This window comes from Pinus tabuliformis, chromosome 9 (genome assembly GCF_031772625.1).
Source record: "Pinus tabuliformis cultivar Carrire ecotype Pingquan chromosome 9, CPIR1, whole genome shotgun sequence".
Taxonomy (NCBI): domain Eukaryota; kingdom Viridiplantae; phylum Streptophyta; class Pinopsida; order Pinales; family Pinaceae; genus Pinus; species Pinus tabuliformis.
The window spans coordinates 847,685,804-847,713,026 of record NC_142307.1 but is presented as its reverse complement, the minus strand read 5'-3'; the positions used below and the strand labels follow the sequence as shown (position 1 = coordinate 847,713,026).

The 27,223-nt window shown below is 35.8% G+C and overlaps 1 protein-coding gene across 1 annotated transcript; it reads left to right on the top strand.

Moving 5' to 3' along the window:
- The first annotated feature begins 22,667 nt into the window (after positions 1-22,667).
- On the top strand, positions 22,668-23,899 carry LOC149151440 (uncharacterized). Its single transcript, XM_089445478.1, has 3 exons — positions 22,668-23,162; positions 23,256-23,348; positions 23,521-23,899. The coding sequence occupies exons 1-3, from the start codon at positions 23,034-23,036 to the stop codon at positions 23,716-23,718; spliced, it is 420 nt and encodes a 139-aa protein (XP_089301604.1). The 5' UTR covers positions 22,668-23,033; the 3' UTR covers positions 23,719-23,899.
- The last annotated feature ends 3,324 nt before the right edge of the window (positions 23,900-27,223 follow it).

Sequence of the window (27,223 nt, the reverse complement as noted above, 5' to 3'; positions counted from 1 at the left end):
TGCACTAAAATTTGACATTCAACAATGAATTCAGGGACAATTGGGCTACGATTGGCAGCTATCAGCAAAGGGGGCTGGGTAATGCGGAGGGGATACAGATTGAATGGAATTGTTAATAAGTGAATGCGTATTGGGCCATCCTAGATGAGTGTACTGGGCAGGTTATAGTAGATGCATATGTTGACAGTAGGAGATGGTTTCAGTCACACAAAGAATTTGACAATTAAACGAAAAAATCATAACATAAATTTCAAGGAGATGAAATTATTTTTTTATTTTTTATTATCCCTATCATGGCATGTATTTAGCCCCAAGGATTAGCTCAATTGGTTGAGTACCCCTCGTCAAAGCACCTTAATTTTATATTTAGAGGTCACAAGTTCAATTCTCTTGATGCTATTAGGGTTAGGTAAATGTTCAATTGAATTAACATTTAGAAATCAATGGAAATTATGCTTTAATCAATTGTCCTCGCACAGAGGGGGTTGTGAATGGGGCCAACGTTGAAATTTTTCAGTTTTTGCTTGCATGCATTGAAATTTGACATGGTTGTAGTAGATGCATGTGTTGACGGTATCGAAGGGTTTTGGGATTCAAATATGAATCACACAAAGAGTTTGGCAATCAAATGACAAAATTATAACATAATGTCAAGGAGATGAAAGTATTTATTAACTTTTATTGTCCTTATCATGGAATGTATTTAGCCCCAAGGGTTAGATCAATTGTCGAGTACCCCTCATAAAAGCACCTTAAATTTGTTATTGGTAGGTCACATGTTCAATTCTCTTGATGCTCTCATGATCATGTAAATGTTCAATTCACTTAACATTTAGCAATCAGTGGAAATAATGTTGTAATTAATTGACCCCGCATATAGGAGGTTGTGAATGGAACCAACATTGTAAGGGACATGGGAATGTTACCTATATCAGTGTACCCTAGTAGTGCCCCTTCTACTAAAGAGTTGGAAGAGTTGACTAGGAGATTAATGATGTCCACCAAGGTGAAAAAAGGTAAAAGGCATAACTTCCAAGAATCATAATTCATTATCCAATTCAAGTCATGGTCACTACTTTCATGTCAAATACATTGAGTGTTAACATTTAATATGAAGAAATCAACAAATGTATCTCATGTGTGTCAAGATAAGCATGATATGAGAGGCATATGCAGGAAATTGTCTAGGAAAATCCTAAATGTCATCATTGGGACCATTGTTTGTGATCATGTGGATCATCAAAGAAAATATATCCTCTAGTTACCCATAGATGTGAGGGGGTAACAAGGTATACATAAGGGTATAACCCCACAATTTATAGCCATAGCACCAAAGTTTAACTTGGATAATGTCTCAACATGGTTGACCAAATATGACATGTTTCAGACATTTTTTGCACATGATAATGTGGTGTGACAAACAAAGGAGAGGGCATTTCCCTTGCTCATCCAAGTTCAAATATCACTAAGGTTTGTTCAAAGATGAAAGTGGAGGGGGGTGCCTTTAAGCCCATCTAGGAACACAGTAAGGTGCATAAAAGTGATATAACCCAATGATTTATCATAGTGGGATCTAAGCTTGACTTAGATAGTGTCCCAATAAAAATCACTAAGGATATGTTGTAATGTTTAACATTTTCAAAATAAAATAAAAATAAAAATTTATTTCGAATTATAGTTATAAAAATAAAATAATTTACTTAAATTTCATATATGAATATATAACATATTATATATTATATATTATAGCTTGCATGAAAATTCATTGTGTCATTGTGTGAGTCCATTTGAAACCACCAGAGGTCCACTCTATTCGAAACCACCAAAGGTCAAGTCCATTCAATACCATCGACAGACCCACCAGAGGTCAAGTCCGTGATTCCTTTCAAAACCACTAGAGGTCTAGTCCATGAGATCTAGAACCAGCATGAAAGATATTATGTCATTGTGTGAGTCCATTCAAAACCACCAGAGCCACCAGAGGTCGATTTCATGAGTCCATTCAACACCATTGGCATAGCTAGCAGAGATAGAGTTTGTGAGTCCATTCAAAACACCACTAGCAGAGGACCAAAGCACCAAATCATTAGAGCACCAGACCACTAGAGCATGGGAGATATGGTAATGTATTCATATTCCTCTTCTTATTTTTATTGTCAAATCCATTGATAATAAAACCCCTTCCCACGAATTGAGACCAGGGTGGTCAAGCCCTTCTTCCTATTCCTCTTCTTAATTTTGTTTTCAAAACCATTAATAATAAAATCCCTACCCCCGAACTAAAACCGAGGTGGTCGAGTCATTCCTCATATTCATCTTCTTATTTATGTTGTCAAATCCGTTGATAATAAAACTCCTACCCATGTACTGAGACTAGAGCCAAAACTATTGATAACAAAACCCATTCCTGCAAAATGTGTAATATCCTAGGTAAATTTTTCCCTAGGGTTCCTTAGATAACTAGGGTTTTCTTCAACAATTTTTTTTTCTTGCCCACTGATGAAACCAATAATTTATTCAATAATACAATGTATGAATAAACAAACAATCTACAATAAGTAGCACTACTCAACATATTCCATTCAACATAATGCCATAAACTAATCCATAGATTTTGCAACAATTCAGTATAAGTACCAAATTTAACATGACTTGATTAAAAAATAATTATACCCTATCCAAATGACCTGAGCTACACTATATTGTTATGTGATTCCTTACCAGATGAACTATTTGAATAGCCTTAGGATGAAGCCCTAATTCTGCTACAGGAAATTGACCAAGAGCAATGAAACTTTAGGAATGGAAATTTGAGTACCTTGGGATGATAGCAAGTTGCTTGAGAGGAGGATCGAACTTTCTTTCAGGGTATGTCCTTAATCTTCCTTTGAATTACCTCAGAAATTCCTTCAAAATTGATCTCAAGGGCACTATATTGCCTCATGGAATTTCGGGTCTACCACAGACTCTAACCAAACCTCTAGCTAGCCTCAGGGAAGGCTCAATTTTTCTTGAACAACCTATATTTATGCTCAAAAAACCTTGAACTATTGTAGGAGTGTCACCACTAGACTGCCTCAAGATAAGTTCACATAGTTTCAGCCTCAAAGCCTCGTTTGCCTCAACAAATTCGGTACTTCGGCCTCAAAACAAATTCGTAGAGATTTAAGGAATTTGGTTGACTCAACTCATATTTCCATAAAGCACCTCATTCTTCCTTCAAATAGATGATTCCTTGTATTCCAAAACAGAATAAAAAATATAAAGATAGTTTTACTAACTACGGTGGAATCGTTCCCCACCGAAATTAGTAGAAGGAAAAGGGTGGTCGAGCCCTTCCTTTTTGTGACAATAAGAGGTTTTATTAGTCATAGAATACCTAAAGATGTCAAGCCCTATGATATTTTTTCTATGGTAATGTCTTCCTATTCCTCTTCTTATTTTTGTTGTCAAAGCCATTGATAATAAAACCCCTGCCTATGAACTGAGATCGAGGTAGGTTGATCCTTCTTCCTATTCCTCTTCTTATTTCTATTGTCAAATCCATTCATATTAAAACCCTTGCCCATGAACTGAGCTTCTTAGCCTCCAATTTGAAACAAACCCAAAGATCGAATGGCACACAAAGGAAATGGAGATATATTAAAAACCCTACCAACTCCCATTAAAATCATTGTACAATAATTGAATAGCCATGAAAAGGATACAGATATATATATATATATATATATATATATATATATATATATATAGATATGATCCTTGTGTAAGGTTCAAAGAAGGCTTGGGTAATGGCTCTAACAATCATGCTAAATTTATGGTTCTCACTTTTTTTATGCTTGGAGGAAAAACTTGGACAAGATATCTAAGAAACACTAACAAGACCATTGTCAGTGGCAACTTCACAAGCTTCATTATCTTCAAGTAAAATTAGAACCAAAATAGGAGATGTTAGCATTCAAATAAAGGTAAAATATATTAGGTTTTAGAAAATAACTCTATTCATGTAAGATGGATTCTTACGTGAAATAAATGACCACTCCTAACTATCATATGTTGGTTATTGCATCATTGTAACTTGCCCCTAGCTAAGACAATGTTAACAAAAGTACACAATGCTACATACACATACATCCATTCTTTTCTACCATCACTACAACAAAACCAGCGATTAGCGTCCCTTTTTACTTCTTTTTTTGCATCTAGAGCCCATTTTTGGTGCTATTTGCATCCATTTATCAAATATGGTGCAAAATTTGACACAAAATTTGCATCAAGTTTTGCACCAAATCTTACACCAAGTTTAGCACCAGGTATTGCAATAGGTTTTGCACCACGTTTTGCACCAAATTTTATGCCAAGTTTTGTATCATCCTTTACACCAGGTTTTGTTCCAGGTTTTGCATCAAGTTTGGCACCTAATTTTGTTTGACATACTTTTGCATCCTCATTTGCATCCACTTTTTGCACCTACACTTGCATCAACTTTTGCATCGACTTTTGCATCCTTTTTTGCATCCTTTTTTAAATCATTTTTTGCATCCATTTTTTCATCCATTTGTGCATCCCTTTTGCGCCAAGTTTTACATCGTGTTTTGTGTCTAGTTTTGCATAAAATTTTGCATCTACTTTTGTTGCATCCACTTTTCCCTCTTGTTTGGCATCCATATTTACATCCTCTTTTGCATCTATTATTGTACCCACTATTGCATCTAATATTTTTGTGCCACAATTAGCGCCTAGTTTGGCACCTCCTTTTGCACCCACTTTTGATTATAATTTTGCATCCACGTTTGCATCCTCATTTGCGTCTAGGTTTTCATCAACTACTACATCTATTTTTGCATCCTTTTTTGTATCCAATTTTGGACCGGGATTTGCATCGGGTTTTGTGTCTCGTTTTGCATCTACTTTTGCATCGACTTCTATTGCATCCACTTTTGCACACAATTTTTCATCCACTGTTGCACCCATTTTAAATTTCACTTTTTGCATCCCTTTTTACATCTTCATTTGCATCATACTTTGATTCTTTTTTTGCATCTATCATTGCATCCACTTTTGTTATGCCACAATTTGCACCATGTTTTTCACTCACTGTTGTATCCACGTTTGCTTCCAATTTTGCATCCATGTTCACATCCTCTTTTGCATCAAATATTGCATCTATTTTTGCATCCACTTTTATGTCAGGTTTATGCATTGGGTTTTGCATCTCGTCTTGTATCTACTTTTGCATCTACTTACATTATATCCATTTTTTGCATCCAATTTTGTTTTGCCTGTTGCATCAATGTTTGCTTCCACTTTTACATCCATTTTTGCATCTTATTTTGCATATTTTTTGTCTATTGTTACATCCACTTTTGTTGCACCATATCTTGCGCCTACCATTGCAACCACATTTGCTTCCACGTTTGCATCCCCTATTGCATCCACTTTTGTTTCATCCATTTTTGCATATACTTTTGTTTCCGTTGTTGCATCCACATTTGTTTCACCACAATTTGTGCCAAGTTTTACACCTACCATTGGACCCATGTTTGCTTCCACTTTTGCCTTCATGTTTGCATCCAAGTTTGCATTGACAACTGCATCTACTTTTGCATCCACTTTTGTGTCAGGTTTTTCATGTTGTTGTGCATCTACTTATGTTGTATCCACTTTTCATCCAATTTTACTTCTATTGTTGCCCCCATTTCTATGTTCGCTTTTGCATCCCTTTTCCAACACTCATCATATTTTCTGCATTGATGATATTCCTTATGGCATTGACAATTATGAACAATTAATGACAATGTCAATAATATTGACAATGATGAAAATGAAGATGATGGCGATGACATGAATTGTGATTATGATGATAAAGACGATAGTGGTTACAATGACAATGATGATGATGGCAATGATTATGATGATGACGATGCTAATGACGTTGGCGAATCTTCCCAATTTTAGATGTTGTCATTGTCATAATCATAAGCATTATCTTTGGTGTCATGATCATAATTTCATCTAGGTCATCATCAAAAACAATAATGGCATGAATGATGATGATGCATGATTACAACAATGTCGATAGAAATTACATTAATGATGATGATGGGGATGATAAAAATGACAATGACGATGATAATGGTGGTGATGATGATCATCATCGATCATCTGTCAAAAATAGAGTTGTTATTTCTCTTACGTATATCAATGTGTCCTAAACAACCCTTTTCTAGCACTAATCACATTTTTTGGGTTGATGATATTTCTTACAACATCTACAATTATGAACAATTGCAAACAATGTCCATAATGATGATGATGATGGCATGAATGGTGATTATGATGATAATGTAATGATGGCAATAACAATGACAAGGATGATGGTGATGATGATGACAATGATTATGATAATGAGAATGACCTTACAATCTTATGGATTCGTGAACAATTACTAGTTTCAATACCATCTTCTGGATACGTATTACTATCATACTTTTTAAATTTTCTGTCTCTCTTGAGGCATCTTACTATAATGGTGTTGTCAACACTAGAAAGATATCTTGTTGTAATGGTGGTTCTAATGTTAGCACTAGCAAAGTTTAGTAGGGAGGATGCTACTAGAAGAGGAATTCCTTCTAAGTGACTATGGCATTCAAAATGAGGCTTTATGGGCTGCTTGTTAACACATGTTCTCATGCTCATATAAAATTAATGTGAAAAGTTGCTTTAATTGGTTCCCATGCATAATTGATATTGATAATGGGGTGGTATAAAATTGTAATGGGCATATCCGTTAGTTAGTTATGATGGGTCAACAACATTGAAACCATCCAAGTGACATTTCACCTTGGAACAATCGTCGCTCGTGCGAAAACACGAAGTTTATGTAAATGAAAGTTGTGATTGTAGTGGAATTAAAACCATCGAGAAATATCAAAGAAGACGTTGCCTACCAGTTTTGAAAGACAACCAAGGCATTGAACAACTATTTGCGTTAGGATGTTGTGAGGGAATCGAAGGAAATTTGGCAGCCCTAAGTTGCCATTACTATTGCCAATCACACATTCAATAGTAACCATAAAAGGTAGCCACATATAAACAGAACTTCGAGGTGTTGACAGTCAGAATCTATTGTAATAGCTTTGACGTATATATAGTTTTGTGTTTAGATGAGAATGAAGTGGGCTTCATCCAGGTTTCGGCTCAATCCTCGTCCATTCCATGCAGTGGTGTTTAATTCGCCAAGCAAGAGAATATTACGTGAGTGTTCAGAGTTAAATCAACAGAAATCAAGGACGTGTGATTGTCAAATTATTGCTCCTCCCTTATGATTGAGCGCTTGATGCGATGGTCATTATCCTTGGGTGATACTTTTATTCCCCATTTTCTATTGAAAAAGTAGCATTTTTCTGTTCAATTATGATAGGATTGGATGAACACCGGTTTGGGTGGATGTAGACCCATGTTTTTTTGTGGTGATCTTCAAATGTCTTGAGGATAAGAAAAAAATCCTTGACCAAGGTCCATGGTTTTGGGGATGAGTTGGTCTTCTAGTGAAGCCATGGTTTCCCAACTTCAATCCTCTCACTATGTTGCCGATGACTACTCTAGTATGGGTAAGATTCCCAGTTTTCCCATTCACTTTACCCATCTAGATCTCTTAGAAAAAGTGGGCAATTTTATTGGAAGATTCGTCAAAGTAGACAGGGAAAGACTTTTGAAAGGCATTTTCACCTATGTTTGCATATGTGTTTAGGTAGATCCCAATGAAGTTTTGCGAGATAAAATTGAGCTCAAGTGGATGGGAATTGTGTATTCCCAACCCCTGGACTATGAAAATACAACTTTTTGATATAGGAATTACCAACAAGATAGACACCTTCAAATTGTCTGTCCCTTTCCAATAGGGGCTTCCTCCTTACAGTCATCTAAGAACTCTAGCTGCCGTTGGAGGGATCTTAAGGAAAGAGAGGGATCCAAAATGTAACACCCCTCCCTTGTGTGTCAAACTTTGCAAACCTAAGCTGAGAAAAGCTAGGTATGATGTGTAATATAAAAAGTAAATACATTATTAATAAATTAATCACTTGGAAAAGCGAGACACCAAGAGATGAGATTCTTGCCAAATCACATTGGTGAATGGGAAAGGATAATTCTTTCATGGTAAAGCTTCTCGATTTAATTCTAGATAAGTTGGATGGATTGGAGATAAATATCCATTGAGAAAAACATAAAAGTTGTGCAGGAGAGAAAGGCAATCTTCTATGAGGAAAATCCTCATTGGAGAGAAAGGTGAGCTTTTATGAGATAAGCCTATGCAAATGGATAAAAAGATCCATAAAAGCGAGACACCGCTAATGGAAACCATATCATGAAAGAAGGTATTAAATACCCATTGCATAGATCAATTGGAGGCGGTTGATCCATGGCAAGAACCTCGACTCAGTGGTGAACTGAAGAGTCATTTCTAGGTTGGGTAGCGATGCTCTGTTTTCCAAGTGTCGTTCTCTCTTTTGATCTAGTTTGACTCACTTGCGTGGATTGTTCTGTATGTTGGTTTCTTACCCTCTATGTTATAAATTCCTTAGCATATGAGAGAATTTGCTTGAGTTTTAAATGCACTGCATGTGGCGTTAATGAGATGATTTTATGGATGCACATAAATGAAATTCTAATTACAGTCACAGTATGTGGATCTTATGTAGAATTGGTGTTAACCTGTCTTTTGTTAAGATAGTGAATAGTCGTGCTTGAGCCGCTATGCAAATTTGTTAATTGTGGTTAAGGCTCGACTGTATAAACTATGGTACAAGTTATTTGTGCTATGCATCCAATGCTGCGCTTCTGATTAATTGTGCATAATCCCTAAGATACACATGTTAACGTGTCATGCAACTGTGGCAGACGGATTATTGATTATGTATGATAAATGATTTTGTTTTGAAACGGTAGAGCCTATGGTTCGGGTTATCTAATATATGCATTATGCATTATAGGATGAATTGCATCCATTGAGGCGTTCTAATTATTTATTCGTATTGCATAAGATATATGTCGGTGGTACTTTCGGCCATGACAATAGGAATATGAACATGCTATATGGCAAAGCTAGTTATTGTAAATGGATGACCTGATCTCCATAAATGTTGGATTGAATCCTCAAAGGAGGGATACTCGAATGCGGGATATTGAATAATATTGATTGATTCCTCCTCTGTGATGTGATGTAGGCATGGGTAGAAGTGCTTGTGTTAGCTTTGTTATGAGGTAGTTGTATATGAACGCGTGTGACAACCATTACATCTAAATTTATTACAAGCTAAAATTAGTAAAGGAAACCAATATGTTGCCTTTAATACTGTGGCTAGGAGGTGTCTACTGAAAGAGGACCCAAAGTTGATCATAATTCATGGAACAAGGTACCAATCAACCTTAAGCACAATGCAAGAATAGGATGAAAACCTTAAGCATGACCACCAACTCATCGAATGGCCTTGAGGCTGCAATATGCAAGAAGAGGATGAAAAACATTGACTTTGAAAGCTTTTACAACCAGAGAACCTTAAAACCCCAACTCCCTCCTTAGGACAAGTGTATTTGAGTTTACCAAGAGTTGGCTTCCAACACACCCAACGCTCAATGCCAAACATGACATGGTACACTAAAACACAAAGACCGTAAAACCTTTCAACATATCGACAAAGTACACATTCTTCCTTGAAATACACATTCTAAGGAAACCCACAAATGACTTCTCCTCATTTTGAGGATGGTACATAAGTTAAATTGGATTGCATAGGGATTTCTTAACACAGGGTTCAAAATTATTACAACAATATACTCATTAATCACTAAATATGTCATTTGTAGGAATTGCAGTTAGGTGGGGAGGATAACACTCCTATCCATTTTTAAAGCTACACCCAATTAATAAGTTCTCCATGTGCCACAATAAATGAAATTTTTATGACTATAGTGACACATCCCTCGAGATTTCCTTCCACACCAACACTTTTATCCATGAACTAAAGAGTGACTATTTCATTATTATATTATACATACATGTTAATATAAGCATTAAAATTTGTATTCCTTTGTAAAAAATGCTAGTCCAAGAGATACATTTGATCACCTTGTCTTGTATCCAATATCCAATGTTGACCCCTATATCCTTAGATCTAGAGTGAAGGTTTCATTTCTAATGTTGTGTTTGAGCTTAAATTCTAATTAAATATTTGGGTTAGCCAAGGTCATTACTTAACTTAATGGCTTTGCAATATACAATGTATCATATTTTTTTAAGTTCAATTGGTGAGATATGTCTGAGGGATTGAACTTTCGATCACTTGGATACACAAGGGCTTGCCAACATGCTTTTTTCCAATTGTGCTACTACCCTCAGAAAATATACAATGTATCATATTAACATCCACTTAAACCAAATTGACTTTTGGGACACATGTCTCTTTGATGATGAAGGGAATCCAATTATGTGATGTCAAACACATTCCCTCACAAACACTCACAAAGACCCTACACCTTTTAGGGTTCGAACCTAGGTTGTCTGTTATGAAACCAACTCACAAAAAGATAGAAAAGATAGATAAACAACTTAGAAATCAGCTTCTTCGAGGGGGCAACCTCCTTTACATTACACAAAAGAACAATTATTGGATGATACAAATGACAAAGCCTCATTTCTATATATAGGAGTCTAAGGGGTCACAATATAATCAAAGTCAACATAACAATAATAATATAAGGGCACAAAAATAACAATAGTGGGCTTCTATGGGGCACAATAATAACAATATGGGGACAATAAGGGCACAACAATAACAGTAAGGGCCACAATGACACTAGTAATGGGGGAATCACTAGTGTTATAGGGACCTAACATTGTCTATATGGAAACACTGTATAATTTTGAATTTATTTATTGTAGATTTGTACATAGATGGATATTCCTTTCTTTGCATTTATCTTTTAGACTTCTTGCTTTCACCAATTGATTTAGAGCTTATGGAGTCTCAAGTAGCACCAATCCCCTTGCTTCTATTGGATTGAATAACATGATTTCTCTTTTGAAATCCATAATATCTCATTCACTTGCTTCCTATTTCTCCCATAAGACTTTAGCACAGACTCCATGATCATGTTTGTGTCCCTCTTAATAGCGCACTCCTTGGAAGGGGCCATAACATCTTTTATTAGGACTAAACTTGGATGTCTCTTCTTTCTTGCCCTTTGATTCTTCATTCAATCATACCACCCATCAACTTGTTATTTTTCCATTTTTCTTATAATGACCTTTGTTGTTGGGAAGGTGCCTTTCAAGTATTTTGTCTTTGCATATAGATACACATAAAGTATCATTATTTTAATCTAATGGACGTGGTTGTTAAAATCACCAATATTTAATTAAATATGCATTGTTATCTCATCCATTGTCGTAGCCCAACTGTAGCTTCCACTACCATTAAATGCAAAACCACTGACAAACAGAAACAGACACAGAAGCCAAATGTCGTTATTGATACTTACGAAGGTGTGGCTTCATATTTGCAAGCTTGTACACACATATTCAGATTTGGGTTTCATGGAAATATTTTCTTGCTAAGCAAACTAATAAACATCTATACAAAGTCGACCGCATGAATTATGCACGACTGGTTTTTGAAAATTCCCCTAAACGGGACTGTGTTTTATGGAATGTGCCCATCAGAGGGTACGCCATGAATGGACCCTGTGAGGAAGCCCTCCTACTCTATTCCCAAATGCGGCAGAAAGGCATACAGCCCGATGAACTCATTCTTCCCTTTATTCTGAAGGGGATGAAGGTTCATCATTTTATAATAAGAGCCGGATTGGATTGCAATCTATTTGTGGGGAACGCCCTTCTTGCTCTATATGCAAAATGTGGAAGTATAGAGAACGCACGCCAAGTGTTTAACAAAATGTGTGAGAGAGATTTGGTGTCATGGAACTCTATGATTGTTGGATATTCTCAGAATGGACATGCCTATGAGGCATTGACACTTTTCCATCAAATGCTGCTAGAGGAGGTGGTACCGGGTCCCGTTACTATGGTTAGTGTTCTCCGAGCATGTACATAGGTCGAAGCTCTTCAACGAGGTAAGTGTGTGCATAGTTACATGATTAGAAATGAGATTGAGATCAACATCTTTGTAGATACCTCCCTCACAGATCTCTATTCGAAATGTGCAAGTATTGAAATGGCACGTCTATTGTTTGACAAAATGTCTTGACAGAGATGTTGTGGCATGACTGCATGCAGTCAAAACACCCACGAATGTGATGTAGGTTGGCTTCACGCCACTGTGCTCCATTTGAGAAAAGAGCCCAAGAGCATTTTCAGCATGCCCGTTCATACCAAGACCCTCAATAATGTCTTGACCGTTTCAGAGGGGCTATTGCGAGGTTTGCGTAATGGAGTTCGGACAGATTCAGGACGAGGGGGTTTTCTGCATTTTAAGACGGTGATTCGAGGTTTTGTTTCTGAAGCATAAAATCTCTGTAGCAAAAATGAAGTCTTCTCTGAGGAAGCTGCGAGGGTTTTCACTCAGCAAACATGGAGTTAAAGAGAAACTGGGCGCGGTCTATCACAGCCAGGCAGCAGCAGCTGCCACCTCCGGCTTCCCTGGACGAGCTCGTTCAAGCTTCCCAGGTACCGATTTCATGGATCATTTTTCAAGTTAGGGCATGCTGTTGCGTTATTTATATTTTCAAGAAAATTGAGCTTTTTCCTTTAAAAGAATTCGCGATAAAGAGGTTCTTGTTGTGTTTTAGAGATAGCCTGTGACGAATGATTTTCAAAAATGAAATGCGAAGCGTTAGTTCTCTTGATGAGTTCAGAATGTAGTGATTTCTTTGATAAATTGTAAAGTTAGGATAGGTTATGATATTTCAGGTTTCAAGCATGGAAGTTGAGCTTTGCCTTAAAATGAATTGCATTTTTTTTTGCCCAAAACAGTTTTCTTCGAGTTATGCAGATCAAATTTAGGCGATGATTTAATCATCTAGACAATTCTAGAGGTTTAGTAAGCCCGTCCTAACTTAAAAAAATATAGTGCATGAAATCACTACATCCTAGACTTCTAACATTTAATCCCAATGTTTTTTACACTGGATCTGTAAACCCGATAACAATCACTTCCGACGTAGCATTTCAATTTCTTTAAAAGCAAAGCGTGGTTCGATGCTTAAAACTTCCAATATCACAACGGCCTGTCCTAACTTTAGAGATAATCAATGAGGTATTCATTTAAAAGCAAAACTCTATGGCCGTGTGTGAAACTAAAATATCACGACAGCCTGTCCTAAGTTCATAGATAATCACTGAAGTGTTCCTTTCGAATGAAAGATTAATTTCCATGGGTAAAAGTTCAAATATCAGGATAGCCTGTCTTAACTTCACAGATAATCAATGAAGTCGCTAGATAGAAAATCCTAGAAGTTTTTGAAACAACATAACTTGTTAGGTCATTAAGATGTTGCCTTTGGCAATCGGTGACCCCAGGGCTTGATCTCGTCACCTCTGGCTGGCATGTGTAAAGGGCTATCATGCTATGTTGAGGGTTGATTGTTATGTTATTTGAAGTTTTATGCATGTAGGTTGAGCTTTACCTTCAAATGAATTGTAGCATTATGTTAAAAGGGTTCTCGTTGAGTCTTTGTTGTTAACGATTTGCTAAGTTGATCAAATTTAGGGCTGTAAACATGAATCATCACGCTTCTAGATAATGCGAGAACTTTTGTGTGTTATGTAACATGTTGAAGTGCAGAACTGAGTGGCTCGTTGAGAGGTTTACTTTTGCAATTGTTGATTCTGCACAGTTTGAACTTGTGACCTCTGGCTGGCATGTGACAAGGGCTAATCGTATGACTCGCTGAACCTAAATTGAGTGAAAAATACAGCTCAAAACACTTCAAGTCAATGAGAAGCCATCTGCTCTGGAGGAATTAAATTGTCTATGAAATTTAAATACAGAAATTTTGAGTCTTAATTAGCTTAATGTTGCTTAGGTTCCATTCCCAGAAAATGATTGGCATTAGGAAGTTTGAATCTCTTTTCATTCAACAGTGTTGTTTAGATAATATCTCAGCACAGTCGTCTTCAATATCGTTTCATGCTGCATGCTTTGATTTTTGGGGTAATTAAGATTTTATTAAAATACAACTTGTAACAAAATGAGGATAATAATGGTTTCCCCTGTTGATTCTGAGTATGTGCTATATTTTTCATTGCTTTACATCTTTCAAAAAAAGAGAGGACTTTAACTCTCCTTACTTGAAATTCCTGGTTTAAACCCTTATATGTTCATATTGAATATTTTGTTGCATGTGCTGTTAATCAGGCATAAGTTTTATTCAGTTCTGAGTAAATATTGCAGCTCAAAGTACAACAAACCTAAACTTATAAAAGTTTCATTCTAACACTTTTTCATCCAACTTTTAATTTACTATTAACAACCACTGAAAGTCGTCCCCATTCTACTAATCAGCTATAGTTAGCTTATCTTAATTAATTAAGCGTAAGTTGTATCCAGTTCCAAGCAAAATGCTACAGTTCAAAGTACAACAAATATACTAATAAAAATCATATTCTAACCTTTTGCTATCCAACACATTATCTTAAAATTTATATCCATGAATAACCTGTGGCAGTCATTCCTAATCTAGTAAGTACTAAGCAGCTAGAGTTAGCTTATCTAAAACTACTTCTACATCATGCATTTGCCATTTTAAACACAAAGTCAAATTCTTTTTCGTTATTGAGAGTGTTTATGCTAAAGACAATAAGGGTGGCTCTTAAGTTTTTTGTTTATGTGCTACAGAATCTCCTCTACAGTAAGCGAAACCATTCTAGGTGCGGCGTAGGATGTGCAGGGTTGAGAGGGAGACAGATGCTACTTGCCTTCCTTTGTTCTCTCGACTCAGCAACTTGTCTGTTTGCTAAACATTAGAGGAATTTTTAACCTTTTAGAAGTTGATTATATGGGAGAAGACAGTCAGGATTCAAAATAATAAACTTATGTTCTTTAATGAAATACCACTGGAGTGTTTTTGGTCATTCGTACTGAAAGAATTTTTGGTCATTCTTACTTTCATCTACATTTTTGTAATTAACTTGTACTTCAGACTCTTTTTTTTTTTTTTTTTTTTTTCAACTCGTGTCTCCCATATCTCTCTTACTTTCCAACTATGTTGCATGGAGAGTCAACATGTGCCTGATGACAAATCCCTTGTACCCTGCATTCCAGTGTTTTGGGGACTTAAAAATGGCTTGGGAATGTCCCAGAATAGCTGGGGGCATCATTGGAGACATGGGAACTTCTAGGGCATTCCCAATCCGTCCCTCACAAAAATATCTGGGACAGTCAACTGACCCTTGAACCTACTGACAGTTCAAGATTATATCTATATATAGATATATATAACCTAAATCCATCCCTGCACCTGCCTGAAGTCTAAATCCTACCTGCTTCTAATTTTCTAAATCCTACCTGTCATCTCAGCATATCATTCTAAAATTGTTCTCAGCAATTCCTTTCTGTGGCGCTGGCACTCACAGACTCCAGTGCATCATACTCTCAGTCAATACTTGCTATTCCTCTGCAATTCTTATCCCTGACTGTATTTATAATCTTTATCAGTGTCAGGGGGGTGGGCATCAACGGCGGCTTTTGGGATCTATTTAAATTTTCTCTTTGAATTTATTTAAATTCTTATTCACAGTGTTTCTTATTTGCAATTGGAATTTATTTAAATGTTTTATATTTATCGTGGTGAATTAAGAAAAAAATATTATTATTATTATATTTAATATTTTATTATTTTCAAAATTTTAAATATTTATGATTACTATTACTATTATTATTATAATATATAAAATAATTTATATATTATTGCCATCTCCAACTTTCTGTCCCCTGAAAAATTTGGGGGTGCACTCTGGTGGTTCCGGAAACTTACCCACCATCCCTGCTACCCCCCGTCCCAAAGCCAGTGCGACATAGCTTTCTAACTATGTGTTTGCTGCAGCAAGGTGGTACAATTCGAGTTCAATTACTTTTTCCAGAAAGGCAGAAACAAGTTAGTTGCTTGCAGCTGTCTCAAGTTATTTTGCTTCATTGAATAGAGTGAGAAGTCCTCATGAGTCAAGGCCAGTATAATCCCCATGAGATTTGAACCTTTCTGAACATTGCAAGTATGAATTCTATTCACCATTTGGACTGACCATGGAGAGTAGTTGCCTAAGATACAACTGTTTGCAGCTGAGTTAAGGTTACTTTTCACTAATAAATAAACTAAGCTAAATAAAAGTGATTTGTAGACTAGTCATCTAGCATTCCATGAATTCTATTTTACAATTTTGTGGAACTTCCTATTCTTTCTATAGAATTCTGTGGAACTAAATATTCTTTTCATCCTCCCCAAGTTAATGGTTTATTCAATCTACTTCTATTGTATTTTACAGGATTGGTCTGTCCTGATCTATATCCCAGGTTAAATGGAATAATTTTCAATTATCTTGGAGTGTATAAGATGTTTAAAACAGAGAAACGGTTTGTAAATTCTTTAGTACTTCCTCTAAGATTGAAAAAAGCAGAGGCTGGTCAATTTCAATTTGATTTACTCTTGCTCCCAGAGTTCATTTTGAAAGTCTTGGATGAGATTTTTCTTAATTTTTTTTTTATTTTATTTATCAGGCAGGGATAAGTGGCTTTTATGTTAATTTCTTGTGATTGCAGAATGGTTCCGAGGTTAATAATTTTTTTCACAGTTATAGATGGAATCCATTTATTGATAACCTATGTTCCTTCTTGTAATATTCTACATAATATTTGACTTTTTTTTTTTTCAAAGAAAAAAAATGTATATATTAATTAGGCAAAAAATATGCATCTTCTGACTGGAAACTGATTTTTCAGTTTTGCCAAAATCATGACTGGCTGTTTTCTAATCTTCCCAAAAAAAAATATTTGACATTGGTCATCCTGTTGATACAAATTAACCTTTTGTCATTTGCGTTATCCTTAGGCAGAATTGTTTGCAGGAGGCTTGAAATTTCCATTAGTTCCTGTGTAAGTTCACATACTAAGGATTTAGGGTAAGTGTTGCACCATTTTCTTGATCTACACATTACAGAAGCGTCGACCCTAAATCAAGGTGAACAACTTGCTTGGCAAGTTGAATAAATTCTGCCCTAATTGCTTGACGTTCAGGGCTACAAATCTAATTCTTTTCAGATCTGAATCTGTTTATGAGAGATAAAACACACAAATGGCATAATAATCATTTATTGCTCATCATAACATTCAAATGCATGAGATCCACGCCTTCCAAGTCACTTTCATGATGGAACAATTGACTGCATAAACAGTTTAATTTTTAGCCTGTTTCCATTGCTTTCTTGCAATCATTCTGATAAATCTAGCAACAGAGAACATCTCCAAGGACAGAGTCATGCCAAAACAAGATGAACAATTTGACTAATATAATTGGAATGATCTGTGTTCTTGAAGTTCGATGTCTGGAGTTTGAGATCACATTATTCTGATCTGCAAGTATTCATGATGGGTTTGGTATTTTATAGCTTGATACATCTTCTAAAGACTCACATTAACGCATGAACAAGCCTATCTCTCAGCCCTTTGGAATTTACGAACAAGGTTTGCTAATCTGCAATCAGATCACACTCTGCTCTGTCAAAACGTTTCCTTTTTGACAATTTTTGCATGACTGATATCTCAGGTATATCCAAAACTAAATCAGTGCTGATAACAGCCCAAACATCTACTCAATAATACTAGCATCACACTGGTTCTATCTTCTGTTGCTAGGGGTTCAAGTACTGGCTTTTACTGCAGAATTCCTGAGTTCATGCTAACATCCTGAATGATCAAACTTTGGGGTGTATTTGCATCATTGTTATGTAAACTTTCTTGTTTTGGAACTAGTATATATCTTCTATTTTTTATTTTTATTTTTTATTATTATTATTGTGGATGCATTGTTTTACATACATAGTCTTGTGCTTTGGTGCTGGTGTCTTTCTGTCATATCTGAACATCATTAATGTGTTTATTTGGCACTAGTTTGACCATTGTATGTTGGAATCTAAACTTTGATTTCATTTACAGCACTGCTCTCTTGAATTTTGGAAAATTTTGACATTGTTTCAAATTTGATTCATATTTGAAATAACACTTGAATGCTCATTAATTGGTATACATCTGGAAGCACTAAGGGAGCATTTCTATGTTGTTTCATCATTTACACAGGGTACTTCCTAACTGTTATTCTACCCCGGATTCAGAGGAGCAGCCAAGATTTTATCCATAGTTTCTTTCCTTCCAACTTTAGATGGGATCTCACCTCAACCTTCTGCCTTGGTGGTCAATCAACATCTTTGATGCCTGTTCGGGGTTGTGCCATATTAGGTTACAGATCATACATAATCAGACCGAGTTATGGACCAGCTCCAGACAGATCCAGAGTATGGCGCCTTCCACCCATTAGGGGTAAATCAGCTCCAGACTGATCCAGAGTATGACACCTTCCACCTATTAGACTAGGCCATACATAATCAGAGTGAGTTATGGACCAGCTCCAGACAGATACTTTGCAGATCCAAAGTATGGCACCTTCCACCCATTAGGGGTAAACCAGCTCCAGACAGATCCAGAGTATGGCACCTTCCACCCATTAGGGGTAAACCAGCTCCAGACTGATCCAGAGTATGGAACCTTCCACCCATTAGGGGTAAACCAGCTCCAGACTGATCCAGAGTATGGCACCTTCCACCTATTAGACTAGCCCTACATTCAGCAGAGCAGAGATAATATTTTCAAGAGTTTCCTTGCTTGGACATTAGATGATAGCAGAGCATTTTGCATATGTTCTTAGGATGCTTTTGTGCAGATTATAGTGGGTTGGTAAGGGATCCCCCTCCCCAAACACCCTATCAGCATAGTTAAGACTTGAGTTTAGGGTGGCTTTAATTATCTCTGGTAATAGAAAATGATACGGAGGATTGTGCATAACCCACCCCCTTTTTGATTCCAATAAGCAGAGGTGGTCACTATGGTAATTCGATTTCAATTTGTAGTTAGAAAATGGGGTCACAACTTTCCATATTTTTTGTTTTGTTTTGTCTTTTTACATCAAACAATAGTATATTTATTAGAACCATAGTCAACTAAACAAACAGGAAACAATTTATTTGACAGGTGGAAGAAGTGATAGGCTTAGAGCAATTGAATTGTAGGCCATGCTTCTTGACAAATTGATGAACAGATGTCTCCTTACTTGAGATTTAGGTTGGCACCATGGCACCATCCTGTCCATCATTATACACTAATCTTGTCATTATCTTCTTCACTGTGAATGACTGGCCTGTTCCCTGCAAATAGATCTGGGCATAGAGGAGCCAATCCAAGAACAGTAATCTCTAGCACAAGACAATATTAATGATCTAAATACCTAATCCTGAAGCTTGAGTTTGATTTTTCTCTATTGGTTCTGAATCTCTGATTGAGAATCTCCCACTCGTCATTATCAAACCTTCTCCTTCATCATTGGCATCAGCTGCACTGCTGAGGTACGTTGGTTGGTTGTCATTGGACTTGAGAGATTGAAGTTTCAAATGATTATAGTAACAGACAGCCAGAAAAGCCAGTCCACACCCACTCAAGTTTATGACTGTAACCTTTTCATTTATTACAGACAAAGATTATGTTATGAGCAGCCAATCCTTGACAAGACCAGCAACATTCATAGTCAAGGCTGAAGTCTTTCCTATCAGAAGAAACACTGCAAGATTAAGAGCCAAGGCACAAGCAGAATGTCATGTAATCCAAATCAAAGGAAGAGACCCTGATTATCAGAAATGGGTATTCTACTAAGGCCCAGGGGGTGCTGAGAAAAACAAGGCAACAAGGAGCAACAAAGATGTGATGGGATTCAACTTAATCCCTTTTGATGTTCGTGGAATTTGTATGAGAACCAATTGGGTAGTCTCACATGCAACTGCACTTAACTGGAGAATCACCTCCCATGCATTCATCTTGGCCTCCCCATAAGCTGAAACAGTAACTCCAATGGATATGGCCAACATATTGGCCTCGGGCTCACCTTTATAAGCTTCTTTCTTCAGGGAAACCACAATCAAATACACAGCAATGGGAATTAGAGCTTTCAGCATTTGAAATAATGATACTGAGAGGAAAACATAGGCAGAATTTGAAAACTAGAGACCCAAAGAATACACTTATCAATACTATGGGTTCAACGAGCTTGAAGACTCTTACAATAGCAACAGCCAGTGTTGAGTAGAAGCCCATGTGAATCATGGTGGGACTGATCACACTAAAGTTGTCAAGCAATGGCAACTCCAATGGATATGGCTAACATATTGGCCATGGCCTCACCTTTATAAGATTCTTTCTTCAGGGGAACTACAATCGAATGCATATCAAATGGGCACAAGAGCTTTCAACATTTGAAATATCGATACTTTGAGAGACATGCACCAAAGGCTGCATCATTTAGGATTTGTACTCAGTTTAGGTGTCATATTCAAGGGGAAGTTGTTATGCTTTCCACCACTTCATAGATTGTTAGAGTGATGAAACAAAAGAGGCTCCCTCTTGAGGCTAGATTATGTCATTCATATCAGCTGTGTTGTTGATTTCCTAGCTCAGCCAGGTCTTGCCAAAACTCTGTTGAGGTTCAAAATTTATTATAAACTGAAATGTCTTCACAAGAATTGACCTCATAAAATGCCATAATCACAAGATATTCCATACATGGCTGTGATTATGGCTCGCAAGACCCTTAGACTTTGAGCAATGAGGCTCGCAACATCACTTATGATTATGCACTCTACAATTCTGTGACCAGCTGAATGTCAAGCAATTGAACCGTGATTTAAATCCTATTTTGTCAGCAATAAGTACTATACTTTGTCTTTATTTAGTGTAGAGAACCAAGCACTTATTCTGCTCATCTATAGAAGGGACAATGGTTGTTTGCCTATGAGGTATAAGGAAATCCTATCAGATGTTTTGTATTTTCGTATGGAATTGAATCATACTCCTGCACACTGTAACATTCATATATATCAACCTGTAGAGGCTTTAATAACACCTGGTATTCTGGTTAGTGATTTTATTGGACCTCATGTGCATATCCTACATGCACAGGATGGACTATTCATATGTTACAAGGTATTATTCTTATTATTTAGGGTGCACATCTTCAGGTGCTCAAGAACGATTACTAGAACAGTCAGTTAATTCTGCAATTTAAAGGATGAAAAAGGAGGTTATAGGAGTCTAGTTTTGGTTCTCATCCACAATGTCACACTAGTCTGCCTGGGCATGGTTCTCATGGTTTAATAGTGACTTGAGGAGTCATAATACCACAGATCACTAAACACGAACAACTAAGGTAGCCCAAGGACAATAGCCATCTTTACACATTAATTAACAGGTCTTACATTAATTATCCTAGGGGGTTTTAATACTTCCAAATGCTTAAAAAACAGTTAGCAGAGCATTCACATTACACATTCCAGCAATCTTTTCTATAAACCAACCAAATGCATTCAGGAGAGCCCTCCTTTTACACTATACAACCTTATTGTTAGTATGATCAACCTTATTTTAATATATAGTGTGACAAACCGTATGTGACAGGCAGGTGGAAAACTTTTCTCGCAATTGACTAAGCGACGTCCTGTGAGCCAGGCTTGAGACGGAAACCCTCATCAGAAGTTTATGCTTGGCTCTTTTCCAAACAAATGAAGAGTCAATGAGGTTTTGTGTAATCACTTCTGGTATCGTATTGGGTTATTGTTAGAAGCAATAATTGGATTCGGATTCTCATCGAGTGAGTTGTTCTGCTTTCTCAATTTGAGAGGGTTTGTTTGGAGGGAAAAACGAAAGAGGACATACAAGAATAGTGAGGGGAAAGATGCAGAGGAAGAGGATTGAGAACATCGCTAGCAGGCAGGCTACATTTTCCAAACATAGGTGGATTGCTGAAGAAAGCTTACGAGCTCTCGGTGCTCTGCACTGCAGAAGTTGAACTTGTGATTTTCTCCCCAGCAGGAAAGCACTATGAACTGTTTTTTAGTGCAAATCCTACTATTTTGATTCTAATAATCATGGCTATGCAAACCTCATGAGATTCTTACTAATAACCCCGGTGGTGCAAGCCCTAGTAAGCTCGATGTTGAAAAACTTAGTGTAAAACCTCCAAATCGCTGGTTTTGTTGTAGTGCTTATTGGAGAGTATATAAAAAATTTCACACCTTTTTATGAGATATGGGAGGAAAACATGTTAAAGATTTTTAATAAATATAAAATTTCCAAAATGATGCTAATTACGTGTGATTCTTTTTTCATTGTTTGTGATTATGAAAAACGAAACTCAATGTTTTTTCATTAGTGCACACATATTTCATTATATAATTGCATATAGAAAAATCATTCCAGAGCCGATAAGAATAAAAATGAAGAATTTATGGTCCAACGTTATATTTAAGGGAGATGTTTAAGGATGACGTTTGAATTTTGTTTTTCATTTTAAGACATTTGGAGCAAATATTAGGAAGGACTTTGAGAAAGGATTTTCCTTGATTTTCAAAAATGGAGTTGTTCCTTTCCAGCCATATGCCCCAAGTGACCATCAAAGGGAGAGCTCATATGTTTTTTGGATGTTTTCTTTATAGCCATTTTTTTACACATATCCATAGAGTCCCCATGCCATTGATGTGAATTACTTGTTCAGTTTTTTTTAACCAAACAAGAAAAATTAAAAAAATGCCTCAAGATCAAAGACTGAAACAAAGACCTATTGACATACCTTTTAAAGTATGGAAAGAACTTGTAAAATCATATGAGAAGTTGGATGCACAAAGAAAAGTCGGCAATGAGAGCATTCAGGTATTGAATTTTTCATTAAACATTATTTAGAATGTATTAATACTTATAAGTATCTTAGACATGTATTTGTGTGAAAATAAATTGAATTGGTTTATGTTTAAGGACAAGGCATCCAAGGCAAGGTTAACCAAGACAAAAGTCACTCATCGTAGTGGCCAGAAAGGTTTAAAAGCACTGATAACAACCTTTGTAAGTATATTAAACATGTGATATTTTTTTAATAAATTTTGTACTAGAAGAAAGTCATTGTTATCTAATTTCTCCCTATTTACTGATTGATAGGAACTAAAATATGGAAGACCTCCAAATCATTTGGAAAAGGAGGTGCTGCAGCAAAAGAGATGGGTTGAATTTGTTGTTTGGATGGACTCTATGGTATGTAATTTTAGTTGGATTTCCAATATACTTTTAAACCCTATTTTCATTTTATTTTTTAGTACTATTAGATATTATATCTTACCTCATTTTATGGTTAACATTGTATAACAAAAACATGCGTTGTGTTATGTAATTAATACTAACATGTAATATTTATTTTTTTTGTCAGAATGCTATAGGTAATGATTGCCAAGACGATGATCCAAATTATGTTCAACATATATCAGGAGATGATGAGGATGAGGATGAGGATGATGGTGGTGAAGGAGGAGATGATGATGATAGTTGCGGTGTTGGTGATGATGTGGATCAGAGTAATGAGGATGGTCAAGATGATCATGAGGATGATCTTGGTGGTGGTAGCTAGGCATGCACATGCATTGTTTTTTATGAAGAAATTATTGTGTAGAATGACATTGTTATGTTTAGATGGGTGTTGTGAATTTACCCTATATCAATGAGACATTTTGATTTTGTAATCATACGATGAGTTTGATTTATGTATGTTGTTAATTTATCGTAGAATAACGATATTCATGAAATATTTTGATTTGTTAATCATATTTGAATTTTACTTGTTTTGATTAAAAATAATACTGATTTTATTAGTATTATGTTGCTATTTTATACATGTTTTGAAAATTGTTAATGACACATTGTTATTTTTTTGGATGGATGTTGTCAATTTCTCTTAAATTTCTTTACAAATGATTTTGAATTGTGATATCTGCTTTAATGATATTTAGAAACTATCATATATTTCACTATGAATCTATAAAGGGGGTCATATATGTAAAGAAAAATATACTCTATATAAGAAGTCAAATGCGGATGTAACCATGGATGCAAAATTGGATGTTAAACTAGGAATTAATACAAAATGCAAACAATTGACATACAAAGTGTTTTAAATTAGAAGTGAAAAATTGTGCAATAGTTGACACAAAGAAGGGAACAAAACATGGCATACAAAAGGATATCAAATTGGGCAAAAACAAGGACACATAAATGGGCACCAAATTAGATGCAAAAAAAGACAACAACTAGATGTAAAATAAGATGCAAAGTTGAGCGTTAAAAAGAAGCAAAAAACGTTACAAATTAATATGCCAAATGATGATGCAAATAATGGTGTAAATTTGGGATGCAAACTTGGGTGCAAAAAAAGGAAAAAAAAAAGATGTAAGAAAAGACATAAAACAAGATGCAAAAGGGGCTGAAAAAAGTGAAACCAAGGATGCCATATTGGATGTAAAAAATGATTCCTAATCACATGCAAATTTAGGCTCGAACTCAGACACAAAATTATATGCAAATGTGGACACAAAATGAGGCAAAAAAGATGCAAATTTGGATGGTGAAAACGATGTAAAACTAGACACCAAAAAAATGCAAAATTGGATGAAAAAGTCGGTGTAAATAATGGTGCAACATTGGACACAAGTAGACACAAAAAAATGGTGCAAAAAGGGGCATAAAATAGCTTAAAATTGGATGCAAAACTTGGTGTAAAAACAAATACAAAAGTAGACGTAAAAAATGCCTCTAAATGGAATGTACCATTAGACACAAAATAAGATGCAAAGGTGGACACAACACATGACTCAACATAAGATGCAAATATAAATGCAAATTTGGATGCTCAAAATGATGTAACATTAGATGCAAGAGATGGTGTTAAAAATGATGCAAAATTGGATGAAACAAATGACGCAAAATATGGTGCAAAATGAGATGGGAAAAATGGAGACAAATCAAACGTAAATGTGGATGTAAAAAATGGTCCAAAAAAAGATGCAAAAATGGGCACAAAAATGGATGCAAAATTTGGTGCTAAATCAAATTCAACACATGGTGCAAAGATAGGCACCAAAGCTGGTGCAAAAATAGAAGCAAAAACTAGTGTAAGACTAGATACAAAACCTGGCGTAAGACTAGATGCAAAAACTGACACAAAATGGATGCATAAAAAGATGTTAAATTGGATTCAAAATACAGTGTAAACTTGATGCAAATGATGGTGCAAAAATGGAAGCAAAGAATGACACAAAATAGGAAGCAAAAGAGAATGAAAAATAGATGCAAAAAATGACACAAAACTAGAAGCAAAACCTGTCATAAAATAAGATGCAAATCTTGGTTCAAAATTTGACGCAAAAAATGATGCATAGTTTGGTGTAAAAAATGATGCAAAATCTAGCGTGAAAAAGGATGCAAAATTAGGTGCAAAAAAGGACGCTTTAAAAATTGTACAATAGAGCCAGATTTAGCGCCAGGTTGCTCATCACAATTACAAAAAAAATGCACTAAAATCTGGCGCTAAATCTGGCGCAAATCGCTGGTTTTGTTGTAGTGCATATGTAAATATTACTTTGATTTGACCAACTCTAGACATTCATCCTTTTCTATTGGGCCAAAAAAATTCCACATATGCCAATAATCACTTTTCACAATTTTATGATCCATTTTCCTCCTAAATTCTCTCCATTGAATGGTGAAAAATTAATAGTGTATATATAATGAAGGAATTATAGCCAAGAATCACTGTGAAAAGGAATCCACATTTGAAATAAAAATCTAAAAACTTGGCCAACAAGAGGCTTACACCTACTAATTCAATTCAATCTAATTTGATAGGGAATAAACCATGAGCTACTAAAAGTTGTTTCCACTAAGAATATATGAGCTAAGTGTTGAATACTAAGATTTTTCTCTAGCAATTTGGAATTTCTATAGCCCACTTATTTTCTTATTTCTTTTCCTCACATATTGGTTGTTATATCCCATCCTATTGAGGTATTTGACTAGCAATTTGTGCCCATTAGACATATTTATGTTCAAGGTATCTGTTAAGGGAAAAAAAATTACCACTACACGTCAACCTCTAATATTGATTAACCAATACCACCCATTTTATTCCAATCCAATCTGATTTTATATTCACATTTTTTAAAATCTGATGTACTCCTCTTTATATTTATCCCTATCCACTAATATCTCTTTAATTTCATTGTTCAAACTACCATCTTTGCTCCAAGTACCACTAAGGATATCCCATAAATAGCCATTGCAAGCCCCTCGTCATAGTTCCATCACTAAAATCCTCTTTATAACGCCATACACTCAGCCCATTACATGAGCCTTGGGGTTTTTTCTATATAGATCAAGGCACTATTATGGCAGGAAGGAAAAACTAGCTTCAGTTCTTGGTATTGGGGGGGGTGTTTATGTTCCAAATACCATTAAGGACATCTCAAAAATGTTAATTATAAGCACCTTTTCACAGTTCCATCATTGGAATCCTCTTTAAAAGGTCTTGCACTTAGCCCATGACATGAGCCCTGGGGTTTTCACTATATTGATCGAAGCGTTATTGCGATAAGAAAGAAAACGTAGCTTCTCTTTTTTCTTTGTAATGTTGATTTTTCTGGTCATTTTGATTTGCATTACACTTTGAGATGAGGTTATCATAATATCAAACCCTATAGGAGGGTTTAATCAATATATAAGCAATGATTTTAACACTCCCCATCAATGCTCAATATTTTATTATGCATAATTCCATTGATATTTTTCCTTGGTGTGCCATCTATAGAATTTTTACAAAGACAAAAAATAATTTGTTCATGTACTTTATTGGGTATGCTTTTCTTTGTGTAAAAAGTAGCCAATTTATCCACCACTTTTTACCAGTTGTTAATATACATATGTGTTACACAGTATTTTGTCACACCTCCTGCACTTCCCCGTGACATACCCCGAAGTGCCTGAAACATGACCATCATGCAGTGTACTTATTCAAATATGCAGCTCATATCCTCCCTAGAACATTGATTGGAAAATGCCTTGAGCTTTCCCCTGAAGAAATAGCT

What these genes read in the sequence shown, in the direction of transcription:
- LOC149151440 (XM_089445478.1), top strand. Translation starts at nt 23,034, where the DNA reads ATGTATTTGTGTGAAAATAAATTGAATTGGTTTATGTTTAAGGACAAG. An exon ending in AAGCACTGATAACAACCTTT is followed by an intron (nt 23,163 to 23,255) that starts GTAAGTATATTA and finishes ACTGATTGATAG; the next exon opens with GAACTAAAATATGGAAGACC. An exon ending in TTGTTTGGATGGACTCTATG is followed by an intron (nt 23,349 to 23,520) that starts GTATGTAATTTT and finishes TTTTTTTGTCAG; the next exon opens with AATGCTATAGGTAATGATTG.